This window comes from Erpetoichthys calabaricus, chromosome 9, assembly GCF_900747795.2.
Source record: "Erpetoichthys calabaricus chromosome 9, fErpCal1.3, whole genome shotgun sequence".
NCBI lineage: Eukaryota > Metazoa > Chordata > Cladistia > Polypteriformes > Polypteridae > Erpetoichthys > Erpetoichthys calabaricus.
Window position 1 is genome coordinate 133,200,703 of NC_041402.2, and position 24,784 is coordinate 133,225,486.

At 38.4% G+C, this 24,784-nt stretch overlaps 1 protein-coding gene across 1 annotated transcript in view; it reads left to right on the plus strand.

Moving 5' to 3' along the window:
* The window catches only part of LOC114657639 (asialoglycoprotein receptor 2-like), a 77,760-nt gene extending 63,142 nt beyond the window's left edge, over positions 1 to 14,618 (plus strand). The window contains exons 4-6 of the mRNA XM_028809514.2: positions 3,674 to 3,816; positions 5,080 to 5,180; positions 14,228 to 14,618. Of these exons, the coding sequence (XP_028665347.2) occupies positions 3,674 to 3,816; positions 5,080 to 5,180; positions 14,228 to 14,378 (395 nt within the window). The 3' untranslated portion in view covers positions 14,379 to 14,618. The remainder of the gene's footprint in view (positions 1 to 3,673; positions 3,817 to 5,079; positions 5,181 to 14,227) is intronic.
* The last annotated feature ends 10,166 nt before the right edge of the window (positions 14,619 to 24,784 follow it).

Below are 24,784 nucleotides of genomic sequence, written 5' to 3' on the forward strand. Positions count from 1 at the left end.
TTCGTCTCTCTCAGCCAGCTGATTACACGGCGTGGAGGCAGCTGAAGACGGTTCCTCTCCATCTATGATTAGGCCCAGAGTCAACTCAGGGGTGGAATGTGACCAACCGCTCTTAATTTTAGACCAGTCCCACCCCATTATCACCGAAAATAGTGGGTTTGGAAGGACCGCTACAACTACTTGCTTCACCGATCCTTCCAAACTGATGACACAGGAGGTGAACCTGTACCAGCGGATTTCTCAGTGGATGCAGGTAAGTCTTGCACTTTAACCACTGTTGTGGTAGCACAAAGCGGTGGGCAACAATGGAGATGTTGCTGCCGGAATCAAACAAAGCCTCTGTTTTATAACTGTTCACCATGACTGCCCCTGTATGTGGGATGGTTAAAAGATTGACCAGAGCACACCAGCCCCTCCTCCCTCTCCACCTACATTCCTCCTCGTTCACAAGCGGTTTGCATGCCCGCAAATCCAGGAACGTTGGCAAAAGCTCCGGGTTGTAGGTGGGGGGCGGGGCTAGGTTTTGGGACGTACTCCGGCTGAGCTCGACTAAGGGACAGTTCTCCTCCCACAGGTTGCGAGGCCGTCCCCTGCGTCTCAAGAAGTTCAACAAGTTCTTTTATATTTTGAAAGTCTTTACCCCAGACTGGCTGGGTAAAGCCGCGGGGTAGAGCATCTAGGAGCAGGTAGCAGGCTACCTGCTCCACTATTTGATAGGGCTTGTTTTCACGTGGCCGTAGCCACTGCTCTACTGCAGCCCATAACGACCAGTCTTGCTTGTGGGTCGGCTGCTCTGGGTCGAACCTCCACTTTCTCAGTTTATTTATCTGCCAGTTTGGATACCGGGGCTCTGCCTTCACAGGGAGGCGGGCACTCTCCCCCAAGAGAGCGCAATAACTCCCCTTCGCCTTCCCCATCTGGAGCAGCCCAATTCTGTGAGCCCCTCACCCCCACACACTCTCTGCCCTGCTTAGTCTGCTTGGTCAAGTGTACTGGGAGCGAAGCCTGTAACGGGTCTCTCCGAATCACAGGACGCCCTCCCCGCCTGAAAACTTGGCCATGGTACGTTCTCACCTGGGTAAGTTGCAGGTCCTGTCCCCTTCTCTTCTGGGATCTATTCATCCTGCCGACTACGCCACTGTCACAAACTCCACAAAGAGCAATGGCAAGGTTTGGGGCAGCCACTCGTATATTGTTTTCCTGGCTGCAAATAGCAATAAATGACAGCACTAATGTGCACAAACTGAAGTCCAAAACAGAACTGAGGAAATGGGAAAAAGGTGGCGGGTAGGAAGTGACGTCAAAGGGGCCGGGATCGGAAAGGTCTTCAGCCATAGGCTCGAGCCCGGACGTGACATCAAGGGGGCCAGAGCCAGCAAGGCCTTCCTCTATAGGTCCAGACCCAGAAGTGACATCAACAGGGCCAGGTAGGACTTCCCGTTAATGGTCTACAGGAAAGCGAGGAAAAGAGTCAGTGCACTCTGCCACATCCCAGTCAGATTCGGAATTGCCCTCACCCAAGCCCTTTAGCTGACTCCCATGCGCACGTGTGTGACACTATATATTTGCAAACTGCTAAGTATGTAAGGAAATATTTTATAATTATGTGATATTATTATATGATATTTTAAACTGTGGAGAGGCAAATTTTCAGCTGGGTGTGAAAGGCTGTATAACATACAGTGCATCCGGAAAGTATCCACAGCGCATCAGTTTTTCCACATTTTGTTATGTTACAGCCTTATTCCAAAATGGATTAAATTCATTTTTTTTCCTCAGAATTCTACACACAACACCCCATAATGACAATGTGAAAAAAGTTTACTTGAGGTTTTTGCACATGTACATAAGCATTCACAGTCTTTGCCATGAAGCTCAAAATTGAGCTCAGGTGCATCCTGTTTCCCCTGATCATCCTTGAGATGTTTCTGCAGCTTAATTGGAGTCCACCTGTGGTAAATTCAGTTAATTGGACATGATTTGGAAAGGTACACACCTGTCTATATAAGGTCCCACAGTTGACAGTTCATGTCAGAGCACAAACCAACCATGAAGTCAAAGGAATTGTCTGTAGACCTCAGAGACAGGATTGTCTTGAGTCACAAATCTGGGGAAGGTTACAGAAAAAATTCTGCTACTTTGAAGGTCCCAATGAGCACAGTGGCTTCCATCATCCGTAAGTGGAAGAAGTTTGAAACCACCAGGACGTCTTCCTAGAGCTGGCCAGCCATCTAAACTGAGCGATCAGGGGGAGAAGGGTCTTAGTCAGGGAGGTGACCAATAACCTGATGGTCACTCTGTCAGTGCTCCAGAGGTCCTCTGTGGAGAGAGGTGAACCTTCCAGAAGGACAACCATCTCTGCAGCAATCCACCAATCAGGCCTGTATGGTAAAGTGGCCAGACGGAAACCACTCCTTAGTAAAAGGCACATGGCAGCCCGCCTAGAGTTTGCCAAAAGGCACCTGAAGGACTCTCAGACCATGAGAAAGAAAATTCTCTGGTCTGAGGAGACAAAGATTGAACTCTTTGGTGTGAATGCCAGGCATCACGTTTGGAGGAAACCAGGCACCGCTCATCATCAGGCCAATACCATCCCTACAGTGAAGCATGGTGGTGGCAGCATCATGCTGTGGGGATGTTTTTCAGCGGCAGGGACTGGGAGACTAATCAGGATAAAGGGAAAGATGACTGCAGCAATGTACAGAGACATCCTGGATGAAAACCTGCTCCAGAGTGCTCTTGACCTCAGACTGGGGCGACGGTTCATCTTTTTGCAGGACAACAACCCTAAGCACACAGCCAAGATATCAAAGGAGTGGCTTCAGGATAACTCTGTGAATGTCCTTGAGTGGCCCAGTCAGAGCCCAGACTTGAATCTGATTGAACATCTCTGGAGAGATCTTAAAATGGCTCTGCACCGACGCTTCCCATCCAACCTGATGGAGCTTGAGAGGTGCTGCAAAGAGGAATGGGCGAAACTGGCCAAGGATAGGTGTGCCAAGCTTGTGGCATCATATTCAAAAAGGCTTGAGGCTGTAATTGTTGCCAAAGGTGCATCGACAAAGTATTGAGCAAAGGCTGTGAATACTTATGTACATGTGATTTCTCAGTTTTTTTATTTTTTAATAAATTTGCAAAAATCTCAAGTAAACTTTTTTCACGTTGTCATTATGGGCTGTTGTGTGTAGAATTCTAAGGAAAAAAATTAATTTAATCCATTTTGGAATAAGGCTGTGAATACTTTCCGGATGCACTGTAAGTCTGATAACAGCAGGTACAGGATGAGAAAACTCACCAACAAATTATTAGCACCGTGTGTTTAGAGTAGAAAAGTACAATATTAAGATAAAAGAAATGGGGATAGTACTGGACATTTTACATAGAGAGAACGTGAGAGTAAGCTAATACAAGTGAAATAGATTTTTCACTGCAGGTTACTATACAAGCTGATATGAGGTTAAGTGGTTGGATCAACTGACTTTAAACCATAGAGTTACACAAAGAAGCCCTGCTGTCAAATGCTGTGCAAGTCATTAAACCTTAATGAGCTTCCATTTGTAAAAGACTTATGAAAGAAATTCCATTGTTTGTGGATCCTTTATGTTCCCCTGAACAAGATTTTCTGCTAGGTAAATGATAATTATTTTACTTACTTGCTATTTCTGATTTACAGTGAATACAAAAGACCAACAATGGATAAATTACAATGGAAAAACATATTATTTTTCAACCAACAAACAGACATGGGAGAAAGCAGATATTTTTTGCAAGAAGGAAAATTCAAACCTCACTGTGATTAAGAAAAATGAGGAGCTGGTAAGACTCTTCCCTATTGTATTTTTTATATTGAACATATTTTGTTTGCAAAATGTTCCAAACCAAAATGTAGGATAAATGTAACATTTAAAAAAAAAAAAAAGAAGTTCAATAGTAAAGTGTAGCTCAATTTGTAACAAACCGGTTAGGACTCTGTAAATGCTCTGTGCAGAGACAGAGACCAGAGATATTTAATGGAAAGTTATTTACAAAAAATGGCCCATGTCACGCATAAGCGTCAGAAGGTCACCTTCCGGGTTTCACCTGAAATAAGTCATACCACCCTGGGACGAGAGGGGGTGCTTCCGCTAACAGACTTGTCTCCTTCTTCCATCAAAGCCTTAAGAAACTGCCCTTTGAGGGCGACCTAGGTTAACTAAAGCCTGTTTTTTCTTGCTGACCACCCTAACAAGATGTCTATTAGTTCTTTAGAAACCCGCACAGTGAAGTGCCTAACTTTCTGTTATTTTCTGTTTTTGACTGAATTAAAATGGGTTTGTTGCCCAGTTGGCACCCCAAGAATCATTTTTTTGTCCTGCAATCATATTTTCACCCTGTTACACACAATTCAAATAAGCCCCATTTTGAACTTGGTACATTTTCATCATTTGTTGCTTATGGTGAATCAACTATTGCTTGCTTTAATCCTATGTTTGCTGAGTTTCCTGTTATACTCTGCTTTTGTAGCCTACTGCTGCAGTATAAATTAGAGGCAAGCAAACTACAGCCTATGGTCAATTCACAAATTCACTTCTTTAAGTTGTTCTTGTAGATTATAATGCTGGTTAAAAGATGTTCTCAGTAGACAGAACACATAGAATGGAAAATAGTATGTGTACCATTCATAATATCAGAAATGTTGTTATCTAAAATCTCTTAAGAAAATATTCACTCTCCTTCCTTGACTCTACTACGTGGCAGAGTGTTAGAAGCATCATATTTGTAAAATGAAATTTCACAATTCAAAGACATTTTGGTTTGAGATTGGCAAACAACAAATTTTATAAGTCAATCTTAAACAATATTATGTTTTTCAGAAAGAGTGAAAGTTCTGTATGTAATGTAGCTGCATCAGCTTTGATTCTCCAGACAATACATCCATTTATCCGACCTTCAAATTTCTAAACTGCCTATCCAGTTCTCAGTCACAGGGAGGCAGTGCCTATCAAGGCATTGTGTGCAATGTGGGAGCTAACTTTGGACAAAGTGCCATATTTAAAAAGTATGTATTAATTCGTAATTCTCATTATTTTATCCTTAAAGAATTTCATGTTGGATCACACTGTTGGTCATACTTGGGTTGGATTGAAAAGAATGAATGATAAATGGAACTGGATCGATGGAACGGCTTTCCATAACAAAATGTAAGACATTCAGTTAATTTCCATCTTGATGTTAAAGCGATAATGTTCATGCATATGAGTAGCTTTGAAAAGCTTGGTTTTTTAAATTAATGTAACATATAGAACATCATAAAACTAAAACATAAAATTGGGAATTAGTAACATTGGAAATTTACTATAAACATGACTGATTGTGTAAAATTTGAAGATGTAGAATGAATTATCTTTCTTTATATTTAACTTTGTGAACCTTGATTGTGACTTAATCTTAGCTTGGCATAGTCATGTCCTTCTAAGGATAGGAAGCTCCTTAAAAGGACAAATAAAAATGAGCAGACGTCCATTGGGTCAGCACTGGTCATCACCACACAACAGTACTATAGGCAGTACTTTGAAAAAGTCTGAGGCACTTTACAGTAGATAGTTCACAAAAGAGTTGTCTTAGATGGTTATTTTGTGTCTTTTAAAGTAGTGAACAACTTTCCAGTTAAACAAAAATGTAAGATGTTTGTAGGCATATAGCCCTGTGTTTGTTTAAGAAAAATAACAAACAGTTGCTAATGATCAATGAAATAATGTGTAACTGAAACTGAAGGAGCTGTATAGAGAAAATAAAACTGGACAAGGGACAGCCACACTGAAAAATTGAGGTTGGGGCAGATGTGGCAGTTTAACCTGCAAATCTTACATCATGGCAAAAGTGAGCAACAAGACACAAGATGGTCACCTTGCATTACCAAGATCTTTCCCAAGCATTTATTTCCAGATGTGCTGTCCAATCTTTTATTCTGAAGCACAGACAAATAACCAGACTGGGACTGGAAACACAGAGTCCCAAAAAAGAAAATTTTATTTTTCTAAATGAAACAAAACTTACATTAATATGGAAAATAATGTTTATTTGTGTGTACTTTCACAGGACAGCCAACAAGTTCAACATAAGAATGATCACATAAACCTCGGTGTACCGTGTAGCAGTTACCAGATTCTAATTTTGTTGTATCATTAAGATTAATATATATCATTAACCTCTATTATTACTATTTTATTATTATTTTTATTATTGTATATATATATATATATATATATATATATATATATATATATATATATATATATATATATATATATATATATATATATATATATATATATATATATATATATATATATCAATGCAACTTTTTTCATTTAATTTGGAAGCCCCTTTTATGGAACCTGGTTTAGCTGCTCCATTTGCAGTTTTGCACCGTATGGTCCATGGAAAATCTGCCATGGAAAATTTCTGTGATGCCCCTTGCCTTAATGCCCTAAGCACATGCTTATTTTGCTTAATGGTTAAATAAATATACCACAGTGTTGCTGCTGCTTTAAAAAACAAAGGGGAATCCTCAAATTACTAACACAAGGGGAACTTACTTATTTGGACATGAAGTTCTTGGAGAGATTAGAAACGATTCATATTAACTACTCTGTTATAGCCCTTAGGGCCACTAGTAGAAGATGTAGTCAGTCTGCTCTTCAACCAGACCCATAAATACCTTCACATGCATGGCATTCTATTATTATTATAAATCTAGATTCAGTATAATTTTTTCTGTTAAATTGTCTTGTAATCCAGGAAAGTCTGTGTGATTTGTGCAACCAATTCTGGAACAGCCATTCCTAATAGACACATGTGTTTTGAAACAATGGCTGGTAAAGATAGGCACGTCTAATCTGTATAGTTAGTAAATATACTGTAGTAACAATCACATCATGCAAATACCTTAACTGATCAACAACAGCAATGAGACATGTAGGAAAGAGGAAACAGATCTAAAAATGTGCCGTTGTAACTATAACCTGGCTAGGAGTATTACCAAATAAAAAACAACAGATTGTGAACTAGATACATTTACAACCGCATTCCAGTCAGAACTAATGGAAGAAGAGAAACTCACAGCTGCTTCAGTTTCTTTGGCTTATAGATAATGTGTGAAATGAACATGACACAGATGACTGAGGGTTCTTCCACTTTCTGAAGCTGCCAAGCAAATGTGGGATGACTATGAGGATGCTCCCTGAAGGTTTATTGCGGCACCATTGAATGTATCCAAACTGGGGACATCACTGTGCAGGAATCCCACTAGACTATATATGACAAATTGTGATTTATAAAAGCTGTTAGTATGGAAGGTAAAAAAATTTATACATTAAGCATAAATAGCATATTAGCATAAATAGCCATTAAAGTAATTAATAGCTTCTGAAGCATTAGATTTAACATAAATTACAATGTCAAGTAAATAAGATATGTCAAGCAAATAGTTAAATAAAAAATATTAGCCATATTGCATTATTTTTAAGCTTGGAGCAGAATTACCAATTTGGGAAAGGAAGGACAGAATAGAAAGAATATGACGCACAGAAACTATCGAGAACAGAAGGGGAAAAACATGGACACCTGTGTTCAAGGTTAGGAAGCAAGGAACATAACAAGAAAGAAAAAAATGGTTCTGGTAGGCACATAAGAAGCCAGCTGGAACAGTGAGTCAGCAGAAAAAGGAAGATGATGTAATGTATGGAAAGTAAAATTAGTGTATTCATGTATTAGCATAAATAAATATAGACAAATATATAAGCATTAACCTTAGTGTAGATACTAATGCAAGTCATGATTGCCAAGTAAATAATTAAATAAAAGCACATGCCATATTTATTTTTAATTAAAGCTTAGCTTTAAGCCACCATTATAAAATAGTTTGAAAGGCTTAGAAAAGGAAATGACACAAGAAAGCCCAAAGAAGGAAAAAGGAAAACATCTGCCCAGCCTTAGACCAATCAAAAATAAGCAAAACAGAAACTAGAGATGAACAATGGACAGTAAAAACAGGTGCAGAATGAGCTAATTGAACGAGGTCAGAGTGATAAGAAATTTGGCCGTATTGCATTGAGTCCATGTTATTATTATTGTTACTTTATTGCAATAAAACTATACACTCTGTTTGCCTATCCCAAGACTCCTTCATTTCACGTGAAAAGCCTTCTGGTGATAATTTTTTGCCACAATATTAGAAGTTGTGTTGTAGGTTTAATTTTAAATGTATAAAGCTGTCATTTTTGTTCTTCAGTCCACAGTCAGTAACCCATTATGATAAACATGTGAAAACATGTTTTCTTACAGGTTTGCAAAGGTCTGAAAGGGAGACTTTGGTATTGGATTTTTAAACATGTTTTTCAGTTAGTCGTTTTAGGCTATTGAGTGTAGATTGATGGGCAAAAATGGCAACTGTATCTATTCAGAACTGAAATTTGCCATTGTGTGTTTTTCCATGACCATGGTCATACTGTTTATGGTCGCTGTACCTGGTCATGTAATACAGGGGTCAAAAATTGTGTTATGTCATTGCTCCCCAAATATATGAGATGGCAATGTGCTAATGTCAGTGTTAAAAGTTTTGGGTATTCTGTAAAGACCTTAAAGAACTGCATATACTCTACCAGGATCAATTCTTAGGGGATCTAAATATATGTAAGGGTTTTAAAATCAATGCAGACTTGTTTTGATTAGTAGCCTCATACTTGTGCCACTGACTGATCTAAAATAGTCTTTATACTTTCTTTTGTTGTGGCACAGAGTTTGGAGTGGGTCTTTAAGATGCTATCACCACTACACTCTTAATAAAGTCCATTTTATTTTGGAGTTTAAGTCTATGTTTGACATTTCAGAACCGGAAAGAGTGGGTATACGTTGTTAAATTTCAAGTAAAGGAATGGAATGATTGGAGAATATTAGGTGATTTTTTAAAGACTCTGATTATTAACCTTGGTTAAATTAAATCTGAATTAGTTTCTCTCTTTCACAATGGCTTATCTGGAGAGCTTTAAAATGGGATGGCTAGTCATGATAGATATGAAACTCTGGAGTCATGATTTTTATTCCTAAAGCTGGGATCCTGTTTTTGCGAAAGTAAAATAAAAGTAAAGATTAAAATAGAAGCTGCCAAATCTGTAATTGTACAATTATTTTGAGAAGTGTAATACCCGTGGAAATTGTGAAAACTAATTACAGGATAAAAGAGAGAAAACACAAATAATTGAAGTGACATGTTTTAAATGTGAAGTTTTTAAACATTTGGCACCTTCTTACCCAAGCCATTTCACTCACCTTATCTTAGGGCTGTTAGAGTTGGTGGTTATTATTAATCCATCTATCCATACATTCATGCATTAATTTACTTAACCCGTTTATCCAGAGCGGGGGCATGGGGCAAGTGGAGCCTATCCTAGCAATCCCCAATTTGGAAACAATGGTATTATTTTACTAGTTTGACTTGCTTATACTAATTTGGCTTGCTTTGTGTGAACTTGGTGAATTTTGTTAGTTGTGGATTAGTCGATCTATATTGACTTCAAAACACAATTTCAGTTTGATTGTTTGTTCTTTATCTGCAGTCTGGTTTTTGTCATATAATTTTGACTTAGGGGTTTATTGCCTCAAGTAGGGTCATATTGTCTCCAGAGTTACATATTGATATTTGAATTCAGAAATGTAACCTTTCATTATGAAAACATCGTATTTAATACAGCTATATTTATATGAATAATTCTGACTTGGCAACTGCATGTACGTATGTATTGTAACACTGGGGGTCTGAACCTCCCATGGTGCACAATGATGCTGCACACCATGCCATTCTCTTCTGTATTCATGTTTTTGATTATGTTACATGTTGATGAAGTAGATGATTAGTTGTTGTTATGGCATTACCATTTTCCTTCTCTTGTGATCCTAAATAAAGGTTGGGATACCCACTGCCACTGCTGCATCCCTCAGGTGACAAGGACCACAGAAAGTGTTATTGTGAATGCTGCCAAGGCTAGCATATTCTTTAGGGTAACTGACATTTTAGGTGTTTATACAGAAACTCATAAATATTTTCATTAAAATAACACGATAACTCAGTAATACTCCATCTTAGTTTACATTTTATATGGTTTCTTGATTCAGTGGCAGAGAGGACTCAGTGATTCTGACACCATAAGATTCATGCAAAATTGCTGTGGTTTCCTTTGACTTTATGACATACAGCCATAGATGTTCACTTAAACTGCTTCTTTCAAGAGCTACTGTATCTCACTTGCTCAGATTAGTGTAAAATTTCTGCAGCGTTTTGAAGAGTTTAAATGCCATAAACAATCAATGGTCTCTCATCGTTCAGCTGCTTCAATGTCATAACTTTGAAATAGAGTGGAATTGAAAAATTTAGAAGCCTGATACTTTATTCTTGTATTTCAGGGATGTAAAAATTTCATCTTTGATTCAGATTTGATCCTTTTTGCTGAAAAATGTATGAAGCTTTGGAAATTCAAGAACCAGATGATTTATTATACTCTATTAAAATTAATTACACAGCTTGACTAATAAAAACAAATAAACAATGTGTAAAGTCATATAAAGCCTGTAAATTAGTTAAAAATACTTCTGGTTATTTGTTTGAATTATTGTAGTCTTACAAGTCTGTTTCTACAAGTGTATCTGTGTATTTTCCAATTAAAATTATAACAGTGATTGGTCTCTCCCCCTGATTTAGTTGCTATTTCTAATTTTTAATGACTTTTACCTTTTTTGACTACAGTAGTCTTTGGAATCTCACCTCTAAATATGTTAAACACATCATGCCCTTTTATAAATGTATTATTTATTTCCCTGCTTTCTGTATTTATACTTAGGGAACACATACAAAACAGGTTACAATCTACTGGCTGCTTTTGGCAAGTAATACTTAATGTTGAACTGTATAAGAAGTCGACAGATAGATGAATGACTTACATGAAAGAAAATTTAAAAACAAAGAAAACTTCTGACTTGGCTGTAACAGTCACTGTGAGGCATTATGCAGGCATATTGCTGCTGGTATAACGGAGCCCAAGTAGCGTTTCTCCACACACTTCTAATGAATGGTTCTTTGACTGAAAGTACTCAGAGTTTTAATGTGTCAGAAAGTGCATGTGCAGAGTTGTTCTTGATGGCACTCACTCACAGTCCTGTTTCACTACTATGTGGGTGGAGCTGTGGGGGATGATTAGTATAGTATATAATTGAGAAATTTTTACTATTTAATTTTGTGTTTGTTTTTGTTGCTTTTTTTGTCAACTGTTCTGAGAAGATATAGCAGTTGCTAAGAATTTCATTATACTTTGTACACAAGATGATAAACTCAACTTAACATAAGAAAGTTTGTTACATTTCTTTAAAAATGGAAACACTGAGTGCCACCGTGTCTGTAGGAGTTCACTAAAATACAGTATATTATAGAATTCTGATAAAATATAGCAAAAGAAGTAAATACTGTTGATTTAAATATGTGTACTGTAATATCCCTAACTACTACCTGTCATCTCTATGCCAGATTCTCATGTCTTATCTCCTGTTTTCATTTATTTAACCTCATCTCCTTCCTGTGGTGTAGCAGGTCCACAGCTCACGTCAAAAAGGCCACTTTTAAAATAAATAATCACTGCACTCGCGGTTTAGCGAGGGGGCTATGGTGTGTGTGTGGCCGAGCAGTTCCCAAGAAGTTCGTGACGCGGGCGGTTCTCACACAGGTGAGGAGTTGTCCGCATCCGTAATTGTTCCCGGGAGCTGCTGATTACCACAGCTGATCCACGTCCCCGTGATATATAGAAGCACGAGGCGGTTAGTAGGGAGAAAAAAAGAGGAAAGAAAAGAAAGAGACGGAGGTTGCAGGGAAGAAGGTGGCAGGAAGCAGGGAGAGGATAGCCAGTGCAAGAGAGAGAGAGAGAGCGAGCGAGCAAGCGAGCAAGAGCAGGCTCGATGGAGCAGAGGCAGCTGGAAGGAGAGTTCCAAGAAAGAGTGTTGACACTCGGTGGGGCTGAAGGAAGCGGTCGCTCCAGCTGAGCGATCAAGGAGCTGGAGTGACCAGTGATGAAGACGACTGGCCGTCGAATGGCAGTGGCAATCATGGAGGCTTTGGGCTGGTTTAGCCCCAGCGTGAGCGCCCCGGCCACTGGGGAAAGAACCCAAGTCTTGGTCCGGATGGAGCCCAACGTAGCCAGGGATCGGAGGGCTACCGGACCAGTGTGGAAGGCAGCTGCATCTGCAGGTAGGGCGACTCCCCTGTTGCGAAACCCGATGCGAGAAGCAGGGGAGCCGCCAGGTAGAAAGAAGGCACAGTGCTTTGGATTTTTTAAAGAGACTGTCTTCATGCCATTGTTTTAAACTCGTTGTTTTAAAGGATTGTTTTTTTTTCTATTGTGTTTTTTAACCTCCACTCATCATTCGTTTTTATGGATTATTTATTTATTGAAGATCTTTTGAGAGACACTGCACTATTTATTTGGACACAACTGCTTGTTTTTAATAAAAGCACTTTGGCACTTTTTGCACAATTCCCCTTGTTTCATTTGTTGTGCCTCACTGCCTAGCTCATCGGTGACATTACCTACGGTGTCTGGTTCAAGGGCTCCCAGAAGCTCTATGGGAGCATGGAGTAGAACCTGCATCGTCACACTTCCTCTCCTGAAGTCAGAAGTTTACAGGCACTTAGGGTGAATTTTTTAAAATTCACTTTATATCCCCTCCATAGATTTTATACTAATAAACTATTAATTTGGCATATAGTTTAAGATGTGTACTTTGTGCAGGGTAAAAGTATTTTTTTCCAACGAAATTCACAGACAGAGTATTTTTTATTGACTATATCACAATTCCAGAAGGTAACAAGTTTACATACACTTTATTAACTGTGTCTTTGAACAGCTTGTAGGAAAATAGACAATTAGCCTAGTTGGTTTGAAAATGTAGATGAATGTTATGCCCTACCGTCAGACTCACTGCCTCTTTGCTTGACATATTGGGAAAATCAAAATAAATCAACCAACACCTTTGAAAAACAATTGTGGAGGCTCCACAAATCTGTTTCATCCTAGGGAACAATTTCCAAATGCCTGAAGGTTCACATTCATCTGTACAAACAGTAATACGCACGTATCAACACCATGGGACCACACAGCCATTATACCACTCAGGAAGGAGGCTCATTCTGTCTCCTAGAGAAGAATGTACCTTGGTACGAAGAGTGCAAATCAATCCCAGAACAACAGTAAAGGCCCTTGTGAAGATGCTTAAGGAAACAGATAGACAAATATCTATATCCACAGTAAAACAAGTCCTTTATCGACATAACCTGAAAGCCTGCTCAACAAGGAAGAAGTCACTGCTCCAAAGCCACCATTAAAAAGCCAGACTGCAGTTTGCAATGGCACATGGGGACAAAGATTTTACCTTCTGGAAAAATGTGTTTTAGTCCAGTGAATCCAAAATTGAATTGTATAGCCATAATGACCATTGCTATATTTTGAGGAAAAAAGGTTGGGCTTACAAGGCAAAGAACACCATCCCAACTGTCAAGCATGGGGGTGGGAGTATCATGTTGTAGTGTTATTTGCTGCATGATGAACTGGTGCACTTCACAAAACCAGATGGCATCATAAGGAAGAAAAATTATGTAGATATACTGAAGCAACATTTCAAGAGCTCAGCACAGAAGTTGGTCAGTCTCAAATGGGTCTTCTAAATGGACCATGACCCCAAACATACCTCCAAAGTTGTGGCAAAATGGCTTAAGGGCAACAAGGTCATGATATTGGAGTGGTCATCACAGAGCTCTTACCTCAATTCGATTGAAAATTTGTGTGCAGAACTGAAAAAGCATTCACAGGGAAGGAGTCCTATGAACCTGTCCCAGTTATACCAATTCTGTCTGCAGAATTCCAGCAATTTATAGTAAGAAGCTTGAGGAAGGTGAACCAAAAGATTTCGCTCAAGATAAACAATTTAAATGCAATGAATCCAAGCCAATCAATCACTTATAAAGGTTTTGATTAAAATGCAATATGCAAAACTGCAGAGGATCCTGCATTTGTGTGTTTTCCTTTAAGTATATACTGTATATAATGCTAAATGTAAATATTTGTGATGTGATACATATTATGCCACAGCTTTAAACATCAGTCTTTTTCCATTTGCATAATTTTATTTTTCTTTTTACTTTCATTTTCAGATTTAGAGATGGTATTCAACAGATGAAGCCTGGGCTTGATTGTGTTAGTATGCTGAAAGGTGGTATGTTATTTGCAGCACCTTGCAAAACCCCTAATCTCTGGACATGTGAAAAGAAAAGTGCAGATGTGATATATTCTCGAGATGTATGAAAAAAAATATTTTTTCCTCTTTTATTTTTATTTAATTAATACAATCTCTGCAATTTGTTTCAAATATTTTGGCTCCAATACATGTTAAACAAACCATTAATGTCATGTGTAAAATGTAATAACTCTTTAAATTCACTCAAAAAATAAAGATAGAACACAAACGAATGCTAAAAAGTATATTTAAAAAATGATTTTACAAAATGTATGTTGTATTCCAACTATATGACTTTCTATACTTAATCATCTCTTAGTCTGGTCAGTATTATTAAAAATCAAGCATAATTTTGACATCATTGGGAACTATCTTAAGGGTCATCTGGTCTTACCAGCTATTTACCCCCACTATAGCAGCAGCCAAGAAATACCGGACAGATTATCAACACTTCCAAGCATTTTAAATTTACCATACTTTATTTACTACATCTTTACTTCTGAGGCACTTTTTCCATTAAACGTTCAAGTCCTATAGTGCATATATTGTTGTTTTGCAATCCTGTTTGTCTGTTTTAGGCAGTTGACGTTTTTCTTATTTTTGCATTGTGTTGTTTGTTTTTGTGTTTTTGTTACTTTAGCGTTAGATTGGTGCACACAGCTTAAGAGACATGTCCCTGTTCCTGGCTGTCTGTGTGGTGTTTGCACATTACTGATTTATTTGTGCTGGTTTTTTTTTGCAGTTCTCCAGTCTTATTCAACATTCCACAAACATGAGTATTAGAAAAACTGTTGACTTTAAATTGTGTCTGCATAAGAGAGTGTGAGTGTGTGTGAGCAGACACTATAAGGGACTCACATCCCACGATCGACTGGTTCCTACGTTATGTGTGATGATTTTAGGATAAGCTTCACCTTTATGGATAAATCAGATAATATAAGATACTCTACTTTTATTGTCATTGTAATGCCTACGATTAAAACTTGTGTGGCAACAGACTTCTTACAGAATAAAAAAATGCACCATACAAAATGTAAAAAATACACAAAACACTGTATCAGATTATAAAGGGTTATAATATACTAAATACAAAATACAATTTATAACCTATAGTTACATACTTATATCTTATAGTTAAATAAATAAATAAACAAATAATAAAACCCTATAGTCTTATTCCACTATTATTACTTTAAAATGTTCTTCAACAGCTTTGGGAACCAGGATGATGATGTACCATACAGTATAAGGCAGTTTCAGAGCTTTTAACTGTTTTGAGAGAGTAAACTGGAAGTGAGAGTGGCTACAGTTTTTGGAAAGAAGTTGCTCTGCAATCTATTTATGCAAGCACAAATTGCCCAGTGCCATTTGCCAGATGATAAAAGCCAAACATACAGTGTCCAGGGCATGTTGGGTCCCCACTGATGTTACTATCCTTCTTCTGTTAGCAGCAAGCATAGACATCATCCACGCTGCAAAGAGCATTTTGGCTATCACACTGTTGCACAACAACAAAATATACTTTCCCTAGCACTATGGTAAAAATGTATTAACTGCTGCAGTGGTAAATGTGCTTTTTTAAGCTTTCTCCGAAAATATAGCTTTTGTTTGGCTTATGTCACGATGTGGCAAATATTCAAGGACCATGTCAGATCTTCCGTAATGTAGTCCCTGGGGAATCTAAAACCAAGTTGCTCCACTCATCCAAGTTTTAAGCCTTCTCCCAATATGTTTTTTTACTATTGTCCAATATCAGAACTTAATCATAGTGTTGAAGGAATGAATTAAAAGACAGTCTCATGTAAAAAGGGTGAATAGAAGAAGACTGAGAATGCAGTCCTGTGACACTCCTGTATTTAGAATTAGGTTTGAGGAATTGTAACTTCCAACTTTGTTAAAATGTCCATAATCCAAGTACACAGCAAAGTTCTAAGGCCAAATTATTAAGTTATTATTCATTTTATGGGAATCATGGTATTAAAAGCAGAGCTGAAATCAAAAACAGCACCCTCACATACATATTCTAAACTTCTAAATGTGTCAGTACTTTATGAAATGCAATTGAAACTACATTAACTGTGGATCTGTTTGTCTGTTGTACTAGCTGGCATTGATCAAGACTAGAGGGGGATGATGGCTTTATTGTGTGACAATATTAATTTCTCAAAGCTCTTCATGCCACAGAACGATAATCATTCAGGCATTTAATTGGTAATGTTTTAGACACATTCGATGGTAGTAGGCGTAAGACAAGTGGGAAGAACCACTTTCTGTAATTAGAGATCAAATATTCCAGTAAACACTCCTGCTAACTGATCTGCACACAATTTCAGTGCATATCCTGAAACCACATCTTGAATATGGTTATCCAGATTTAGAAAATGAATGGACAATGGATAAATTAATGCTATATACAGTACAGCACTTTATAGCAAAATGGAGAGGAGGTTTCGAAAAACTATTTCACTGCCTATTTAACTTCTTAAGCCTCCTATTTAATGGCACTATAATCATATCTATGATCCAATGTTTGCTAGTGAGGCCATCTGGGACAACATTGCTATTTGTCATATCTGAAAAGTGCCAGTCTAGAGGACAAGGGTTCCCGTAAATCCCCAACACTGTAAACACAGACCCTGAAAATACTCTAAATTCAAAAACACACACAACAATCTTTTGTCCCTAGGTCCCTTTTAAGTCTGAAAGCGGTTCAATACACTCAGTCAGTCAGTCATTATCCAACCCGCTATATCCTAACACAGGGTCAAGGGGGTCTGCTGCAGCCAATCCCAGCCAACACAGGGCACAAGGCAGGAACAAATCCCGGGCAGGGTGCCAGCCCACTGCAGTCAATACACTCAAGAAAATTAAATATAATACCTTAGTAATACCCTACTAAGATTAGTTTGCATTTTTCTTTTGCTTTTGGGCTGAGATGATAACCACAGTGTTTCCATCCATCCATCCATTTTCCAACCCGCTGAATCCGAACACAGGGTCACGGGGGTCTGCTGGAGCCAATCCCAGCCAACACAGGGCACAAGGCAGGAACAAATCCCGGGCAGGGTGCCAGCCCACTGCAGTCAATACACTCAAGAAAATTAAATATAATACCTTAGTAATACCCTACTAAGATTAGTTTGCATTTTTCTTTTGCTTTTGGGCTGAGATGATAACCACAGTGTTTCCACTTTTGAAATTCAAGGTTTGATTCTCTGACCACCTATACTAGATAACTTTATTGTCTCACTCTGAATTTTCATGTTGTTGTGGTAATGTGTAAATCAATCTGTTGAAGGAATGCTGGAATAGGGCACAAACTTAAAGATGTCATTTGGATATGTCACTTTATATTTGATATGGGGCTTTAACAGTCTCTACACCAGATATTAAAGAGTCATTGGTGCTTTACAAGAGACCAAAGAAGGTTTATGGTATTGTTAATGCCCACTAGCAGCCCTTAAAGTAGTTTACCCCTTGGTGTGACATGTAGGGTGATCTTGTTTGAACTGTGCAGCCACTACATTTTCGATTATGAGAGGAAAAATTCTATTTTAGAAATTGGTCTCTTTGTTGGTGCATAAGGTTTACCCTGCTATGAGATTCATTCTCCTCTTTCTTTGTTTCAGGAAGTAACCTATGGTAATGTCTGGTTTCTTATTGAGCTAACTTTCCCAAATCTCTCTCACAATCACAATCTCCTTGGTTGACGTCTATAAAATGACTGAAAGAGAGAATGCACAGGTCATATCTGCACTGTTAAGATGTGGAGTCTTCCACAAAAGCAAAATAATTGGAGACCTGCAAAAGCTGATGCCCAAGTAGGCCAGGATCTTCACTGATTTGTTGAATAGAGTCTCATCTTAATTCAGCAGGCACACAAATGGGGAGCTGAAAAAACAATAATACATATCACAAAAATATAACAAAAGAGGAGGGATGAACTTAAACCCTCAGCTTGAATTAAAAGAGCAAGCAAAAAATTTTTTATAAACTGAGGATTATTTCTCATAAAACTAATACTATAAATAAAAAGCTCAAAAGAGGAAAAAGAGGCACAAAAAAGGCAAATGAGTCCCAAAACATAATTCAGAAACGAAAATCCATAAAACAGAGCACAATAAACAAGAAATCCAGAAAATCTAACACAGCAAACACAATACTATTTTTAACTCCACCATAAACAAATGATCTCCTGCTCCTGAGTCATCTGAGCTAGCATATATAGCTAGAGTGAGGTCTCAGGAACAGTAATGCCAGGGTGGCCCCATCTCCTGGGCACCACAACTGCATTTACATTCAGCATTTTAAAAACACTTCTAATTGAAATTATCACAAGCATTCATTAGCCCTAGAATACTATTCATGAGGGATAAGCATTGCCTGCCAGAATCATCAAGGAGACTGAAGCACGTGTATCCATGCAGGATTTCTGACCATATCTTTAAACTATGTCCACATTTTGGGACTTACATTAAAACTTGTGTTAAAACTCCAGAAATATTGTGTTGAGAAAGTATTCATTCCTCTCGGTGTTTGAAGCCTTGTGGTGGAGGCATCATTCTGTGGACATGTTTTTCATCAGCAATGACAGGAAAATTGGTCAGGAATGAAGGAAAGATGGATGGCACTAAATACAGGATAATTCTTAAAGAAAAATGGATTCAGTCTGCCAGAGATTGTAGACTGGAACAATGGTTCACCTTCCAGGAAGACAATGACCCTAAACATACTGCTAAATCTACACTGGAGTGGTTTAAAGGGAAACATTTAAATGTCTTGGAATGACCTCAACTCAATTTAGAATTTGTGGTATTACTTCAAGATTGCTGTACACCAATGCAACCCATCTAACCTGAAGGAGTTGGAGCAGATTAGCACTTGCCTTGGGGAATGGGCAAAAATCCCAGTGGCTCGATATGTTAAACTAACAGAGTAATTCCCCTTGAGACTGACTGCTGGAATTTCAACAAAAGATGGCTCTACAAAGTATTGACTTTAGGGGGTGAATACATAGGCACACTCATGATTTCTGTTTTTTGTCTTAATTATCGTTTCTGTCAAAATAAAAAAATATTTGCACCTTCAAATGGGTAGGCAGGTTGTGTAAATCAAATGGTACTAACTCCCCTAAAATCCATTTTAATTCCAGATTGTAAAGTGCTAAAACAGGAGAGACACTGAGGGGAATGAACACTTTTGAACTTGCACTCACGGAGTCCCAATCTTGGAGCACACATTGGCTGTGCTGTGAAGTGGTGATGTAGGTCTAGTTGCTCCATTGTTTGAAGTCAGGGCTCTAGGTGCACCTATAACATATTTTTTGTTTCCAATCTATTTGTGCAGCTACTTTGCACTTTTTTCTATCAAGAAGTTTCTTTCATTGTTATTATTGTTTCACAAAGTCTCTTGTGTTTTCTTTCTTAAGGAGGTTGAGGGCTCCGTTAAGGCTTGTTTCCAAAGGTAAGGGAAGCACATAGCTAATTATGAATGAAAATTAACCATGTGGTGATCAATGTTTTATATTCAGTGGCAGTACTCATAATATTATAATTCTCTTCAACTAATGTACCCTACAAATGAAAATTCTGCAAGTTATTATTTTTTTAACACTAGAATTACCAGAACCTACGAAAAAACTTGTAGATCCGTCCCACCTTAAATCGCTTCGCACCTCTCCATCAGCGTCTTTTGTCCTGTAAATGTGTCGATAAGCAGCAAACAACAAGCAGTCTGCTATCACATCCCCCCACCCCGCATAGTTTTCTCAGCTCAAGTCTGTTTACCTGCGTGTCAGTTGCTTAGAGTTGTATAGAGTGAGAAGTCAAGCAAAATGACACATTTTAAAAATACTATATCGCTATTTGGAACACTTGCATTTCATGTGTGTTTTTGGACTTGGATACTTTGGATTGCTCTATTAGTAATTCCCTTTTACTCTTAAACATTTTTGCTGTTTCCCTTGTGAAGAGAGAGAGCATAAGAGACACACATAAAGGTTTGGGACCTGGTCCCGTATACTGTAGGTCTTGTGGAGAAAAGTCTTTTGACAATGTTACAAACACACAAGAGACTTCCATCAGACATTGCTGAGTAGTACAGGGGGATTTTTATATGAGATGGACTGGAGATGACATGGACAATTGACAATGACATTGAAATATAATAATAAGACAGATAATAAGACAGAAGGAAGGCAGAAGTGAGGTCATCAGGAGTAAACCGGAAGTGAAGTCATCAAGTGGAGTCGGATCTTCAGCACCTGGAGGAGGACTGTTTCTTAAAGTGGTTGTTGAATGGATTTTGTACGGAGTTTCGGAAGGTAAGTCTTCTAATCTTCTGTTTTCCTGGAGGGTAAGAGAGAGAGGCATTCAGCGCATTAGCTGAACGTCAAATTCGCCCAACTGTTGTATTCACGCTGCATTGGGCCAGTTGGCTGCCCCCTATTCGCGCGTGTGTGACACGACCCCTCCCCCTCAGCCCAGACCCATCAGGTCGGGCGACCCAAACCTAGAGGTCGAAAACATGAGAAAGGGCAAAAGCGTTAGCCTGGAGAAAACCACGGCGATAAACGACATTGAACCTGTAAGGTTGCAAGTCCAAAAACCATCTGGTAACTCCTATTTGCGTGTGTGTGACACCCTTTTTTAATAAATATTTCATTTATAAATATTCAATGATCTGATTCCTAATACTAGGCAAAGTTTTTTCAGTTCTCCTTCTTATGTGGCATTTTGGAAATTTTGAGGCATTTAGGGGCATTTTTGAACTTGGAAACCAGTTTCCCCATTCTGCAATTCATAGTTGGGAACTAGATGGATTAAGGTGAGTTGTTCCGTATAAGCCAATGGAGATTCTGGTCTATTTAGATGGCTCATTTGAAAGCCTCAAATCATTTTGTAGCCAATTTGCTACTCCAAATTCAACACTTAGATTTCAAATACCGGGTGCCAAAGTTTATTTCTTTGTGCATTGGAAATGTTACAGAGCAGAAGATTGCTCCCTGGTACCAGTCACTGATATTCACACTCCTAGTCTTTTGAAACAATTTCAGTGATCACATCCTGATTTGCCAGATGGGTGTGGTTGAAGCCTGTTCTTTGAAGGGGGAGCTCTGATCTGAATATTAGGTTTTGTTTCTTGGAAATTAATTTTACTGATTTCGGTAGCATGTATTTTTATTGTTATTTAATGAAAAAGTAATGGTCATGACATTATCATGTTGGCATTTTGTGACTCTATTTTTTTTTTTTTATGTATTGATTTTAATTAGAAGCAAATAACATTCCATACAATCAAGTCAAACGTAACAAACTAAAATTCAACACCCACCCAAGAGAAAGAGAGGCCAACAATCACAGATTTGCTGCAATTTCGGATATCTGAAAATGTTTTGTTGAGAGCTGCGTTTTGAGTTACAACCCAGGGCAAAGACTTTCCGAGTCTGTGGCACTGCCAGATCTAAACACTATCATGGCTAATTGCTTGCATACTAAAGTGACTTTAGCTGTAGGTGGAAGTTCCATTTTAGTTATGGTGCCAAGCAGAGTTGTGTTGCGGTGCAGCAGTCTATTAGCCAGCAAAATCGCTGTGAAGAAGCTGTCTGTTGTTAAGGTTCTGCCTTTGTCCAGAAACAGCACCATAAGCTTTATGACCACAGACTCGGAAAGTCTTTGCCCTGGGTTGTAACTCAAAGCACAACTCTCAACAAAACTTTGGCAGATGTCTAAAATCGTAGCAAACCTGCCATTTTTCAGACATTCTTCATGGGTGTCTTTATTGTGAAAGTGCAAATGCTTCATGATTGTTTGATCGTGGTCATGGGACATTGTATCTTTGATTGCCAGTACAAATAATTCTGAGAAGACATCAGCCACAGCACCAACTGTGATCATTGCTGCTCTTGTGATTAGAATGGAGATAAACGTCATCAACTTAGAGAGGAAGAGGCAAGTTTGTTTTACCACGTGAACATCACTGACAGAATAAAACTGAATAATAAAAAAAAAGCACTAACTTTTACAAGTAGCCAAAATTTACACCAGGTGTTACAGACTCAAATCAAATGCATGTTTTTATTATATTCATAATAATAGCAACTTACTACTCAAAACGCAGAGCGCCCAGACTTGAACCTGGAACCTTTTGGTTATAAGACAGTAGTTCTTACCTCTGCATCATCCAAGAATACATGTCAACTTTCCGTCTATTGACATTTGAGCTTGGGTTTTTAACTCATTAACAGCCACATGTAAATCAAATGTTTTTTTTCCTTTGGTTATGTTCTTATATAAAAGTGCACATGTTTATTTGATATTTGGACTAAAGGTTTCACACATTATACACTTCCTGTCATTATTAGTATAACATAGAAAAAGTTTCTGCTTTAGGTATGTGTTCATACACATTCCTCCCATCCTCGCTGACCACCTTGCAAGTTAGACCTCTTATATCATTGAAAGATGCTGAGAAATTAGTTCACGCATTTGTTTTCAGTCGACTAGATTACTGTAACGCACTCCTCTCAGGACTACCCAAAAAAGACATAAATCGTTTGCAACTAGTGCAGAATGCAGCTGCTAGAATCCTAACCAGGAAAAGAAAATCCGAGCACATCCCTCCAGTTTTGATGTCACTACACTGGTTACCTGTGTCATTAAGGATTGACTTTAAAATTCTGCTTATGGTTTATAAAGCCTTAAATAATCTTCCCCATCTTATATATCGGAATGTCTGACGTCTTATATTCCAAATCGTAACCTCAGATCCTCAACTGAGTGTCTCCTTAGAATTCCTAAAGCAAAACTTAAAAGGAGTGGTGAGACGGCCTTCTGCTGTTATGCGCCTAAAATCTGGAATAGCCTGCCAATACGAATTCTCCAGGCTAATACAGTGGAGCACTTTAAAAAACTGCTGAAAACACATTATTTCAACATGGCCTTCTCATAACTTCACTGTAATTTAAATCCTGATACTCTGTATATCCAATTCATTATAATAACTATTCATGGTGGCTCTAAAATCTGTACTAACCCCTACTCTCTCTTCTGTTTCCTTTTCCGGTGTCCTTTTGGTGGTGGCACACCATCTACTCAAAGCACCATGATGTTCCAACAATGATGGATGGATTAACACTAGAATTACCAGAGCCTACGAAAAAACTTGTAGATCCAGCCCACCTTAAATCACTTTTTAAAACCATTCTCACCTTTCCGCCAGCGTCTTTTGTTATCTAAATGTACTGATAAAGACATGCTGCAAGCAGCCGGCTATTCCATCCCCCCACCGACTTATAACGTGCACGAACTTCTCTCAGCTCATGCCTTGATTGATTATCTGGGAGTGAAGTGGGGTTTTAGAGTGGAAATAATAAATCATTATTTGGAACACACGCATTTCATGTGTGTTGCATTTCTACAGTAATCGGTGTAAACACATTTTTAAAACAGAAACGTTTATTGTATTCTAGTAGCAAATGACAAAATGTTACCATAAACTATATAATGTATGAAGCCTGAAGTCCAAATATCAAAGAAACACTTTCACAAAAGGTACAAAAAAAAAGCCGCCAAAAAAAGCCGCCTTAGTGTGCGACATTGACACTCATTTGCTATGGCTGCCGCCGTGGCGCAATAGTATCAGTTGTTGACTAGAAATCAGAAGGTCACCAGTTCGATCCTGCAAGATTTCATTTTGAGAAGTGTTCTTATTTTTTACTATTTTAGAATAAAAAGATACATTTGATTTCAGTCTGTAACAGCCAGTGTAATTTATGATATTTGTAAAGGTTAGCTTTGTTTATTTTTTTTTAATTCACCTTTCATTGTCTCAATCGCGTTCAGGATCCTTCCCCCCCACCATCTGACACTGCTGTTTTCACATAAAGACACGCTATAGCTCTGCAGTGTATCACAATACATACGACCACGTGTTTTTTTTTCCCACAATCTTGCCAGTCTCCACATGTTGCTGTATGCTGTTTCTTTTGTACTCCAGGACATGCAGAGGAAAGCATAGTAAAGAGCAGTAACTTCAGCGCTATATGCAATCATCAGACACTCCCCATCTGACACTGCTGTTTTCACATAAAGACGTGCTAAAGCTCTGCAGTGTACTTGTGACTGCATTGTCGTACCAATGCTTGCAAACTGAAGTGTCTGCATGCACTTTCCGTGGCATTACACGCGTATTTTTTGGGCATGCCCATGTCGCTCAAACACAGGAATATGTTGATGTAAAAGTATAACAAAACAAGTGCACTTTTATTCAAGACTATAACCGAAGAAAAAAGAAAGCAAGTTACAGTAGGTGGTTGATATGACAGCTTGCGTGGTGCAATGCTAAGAACTGCTGATTTCCATTCCGTGCTATATAACTGTTAACATTTGAATCTGATGATTGCATATAGCGTTGTCTTATTCAGTGTGCGCAAGAACATGCAGGTGGCCAGTTGCTGCGTGCTACAACACACATT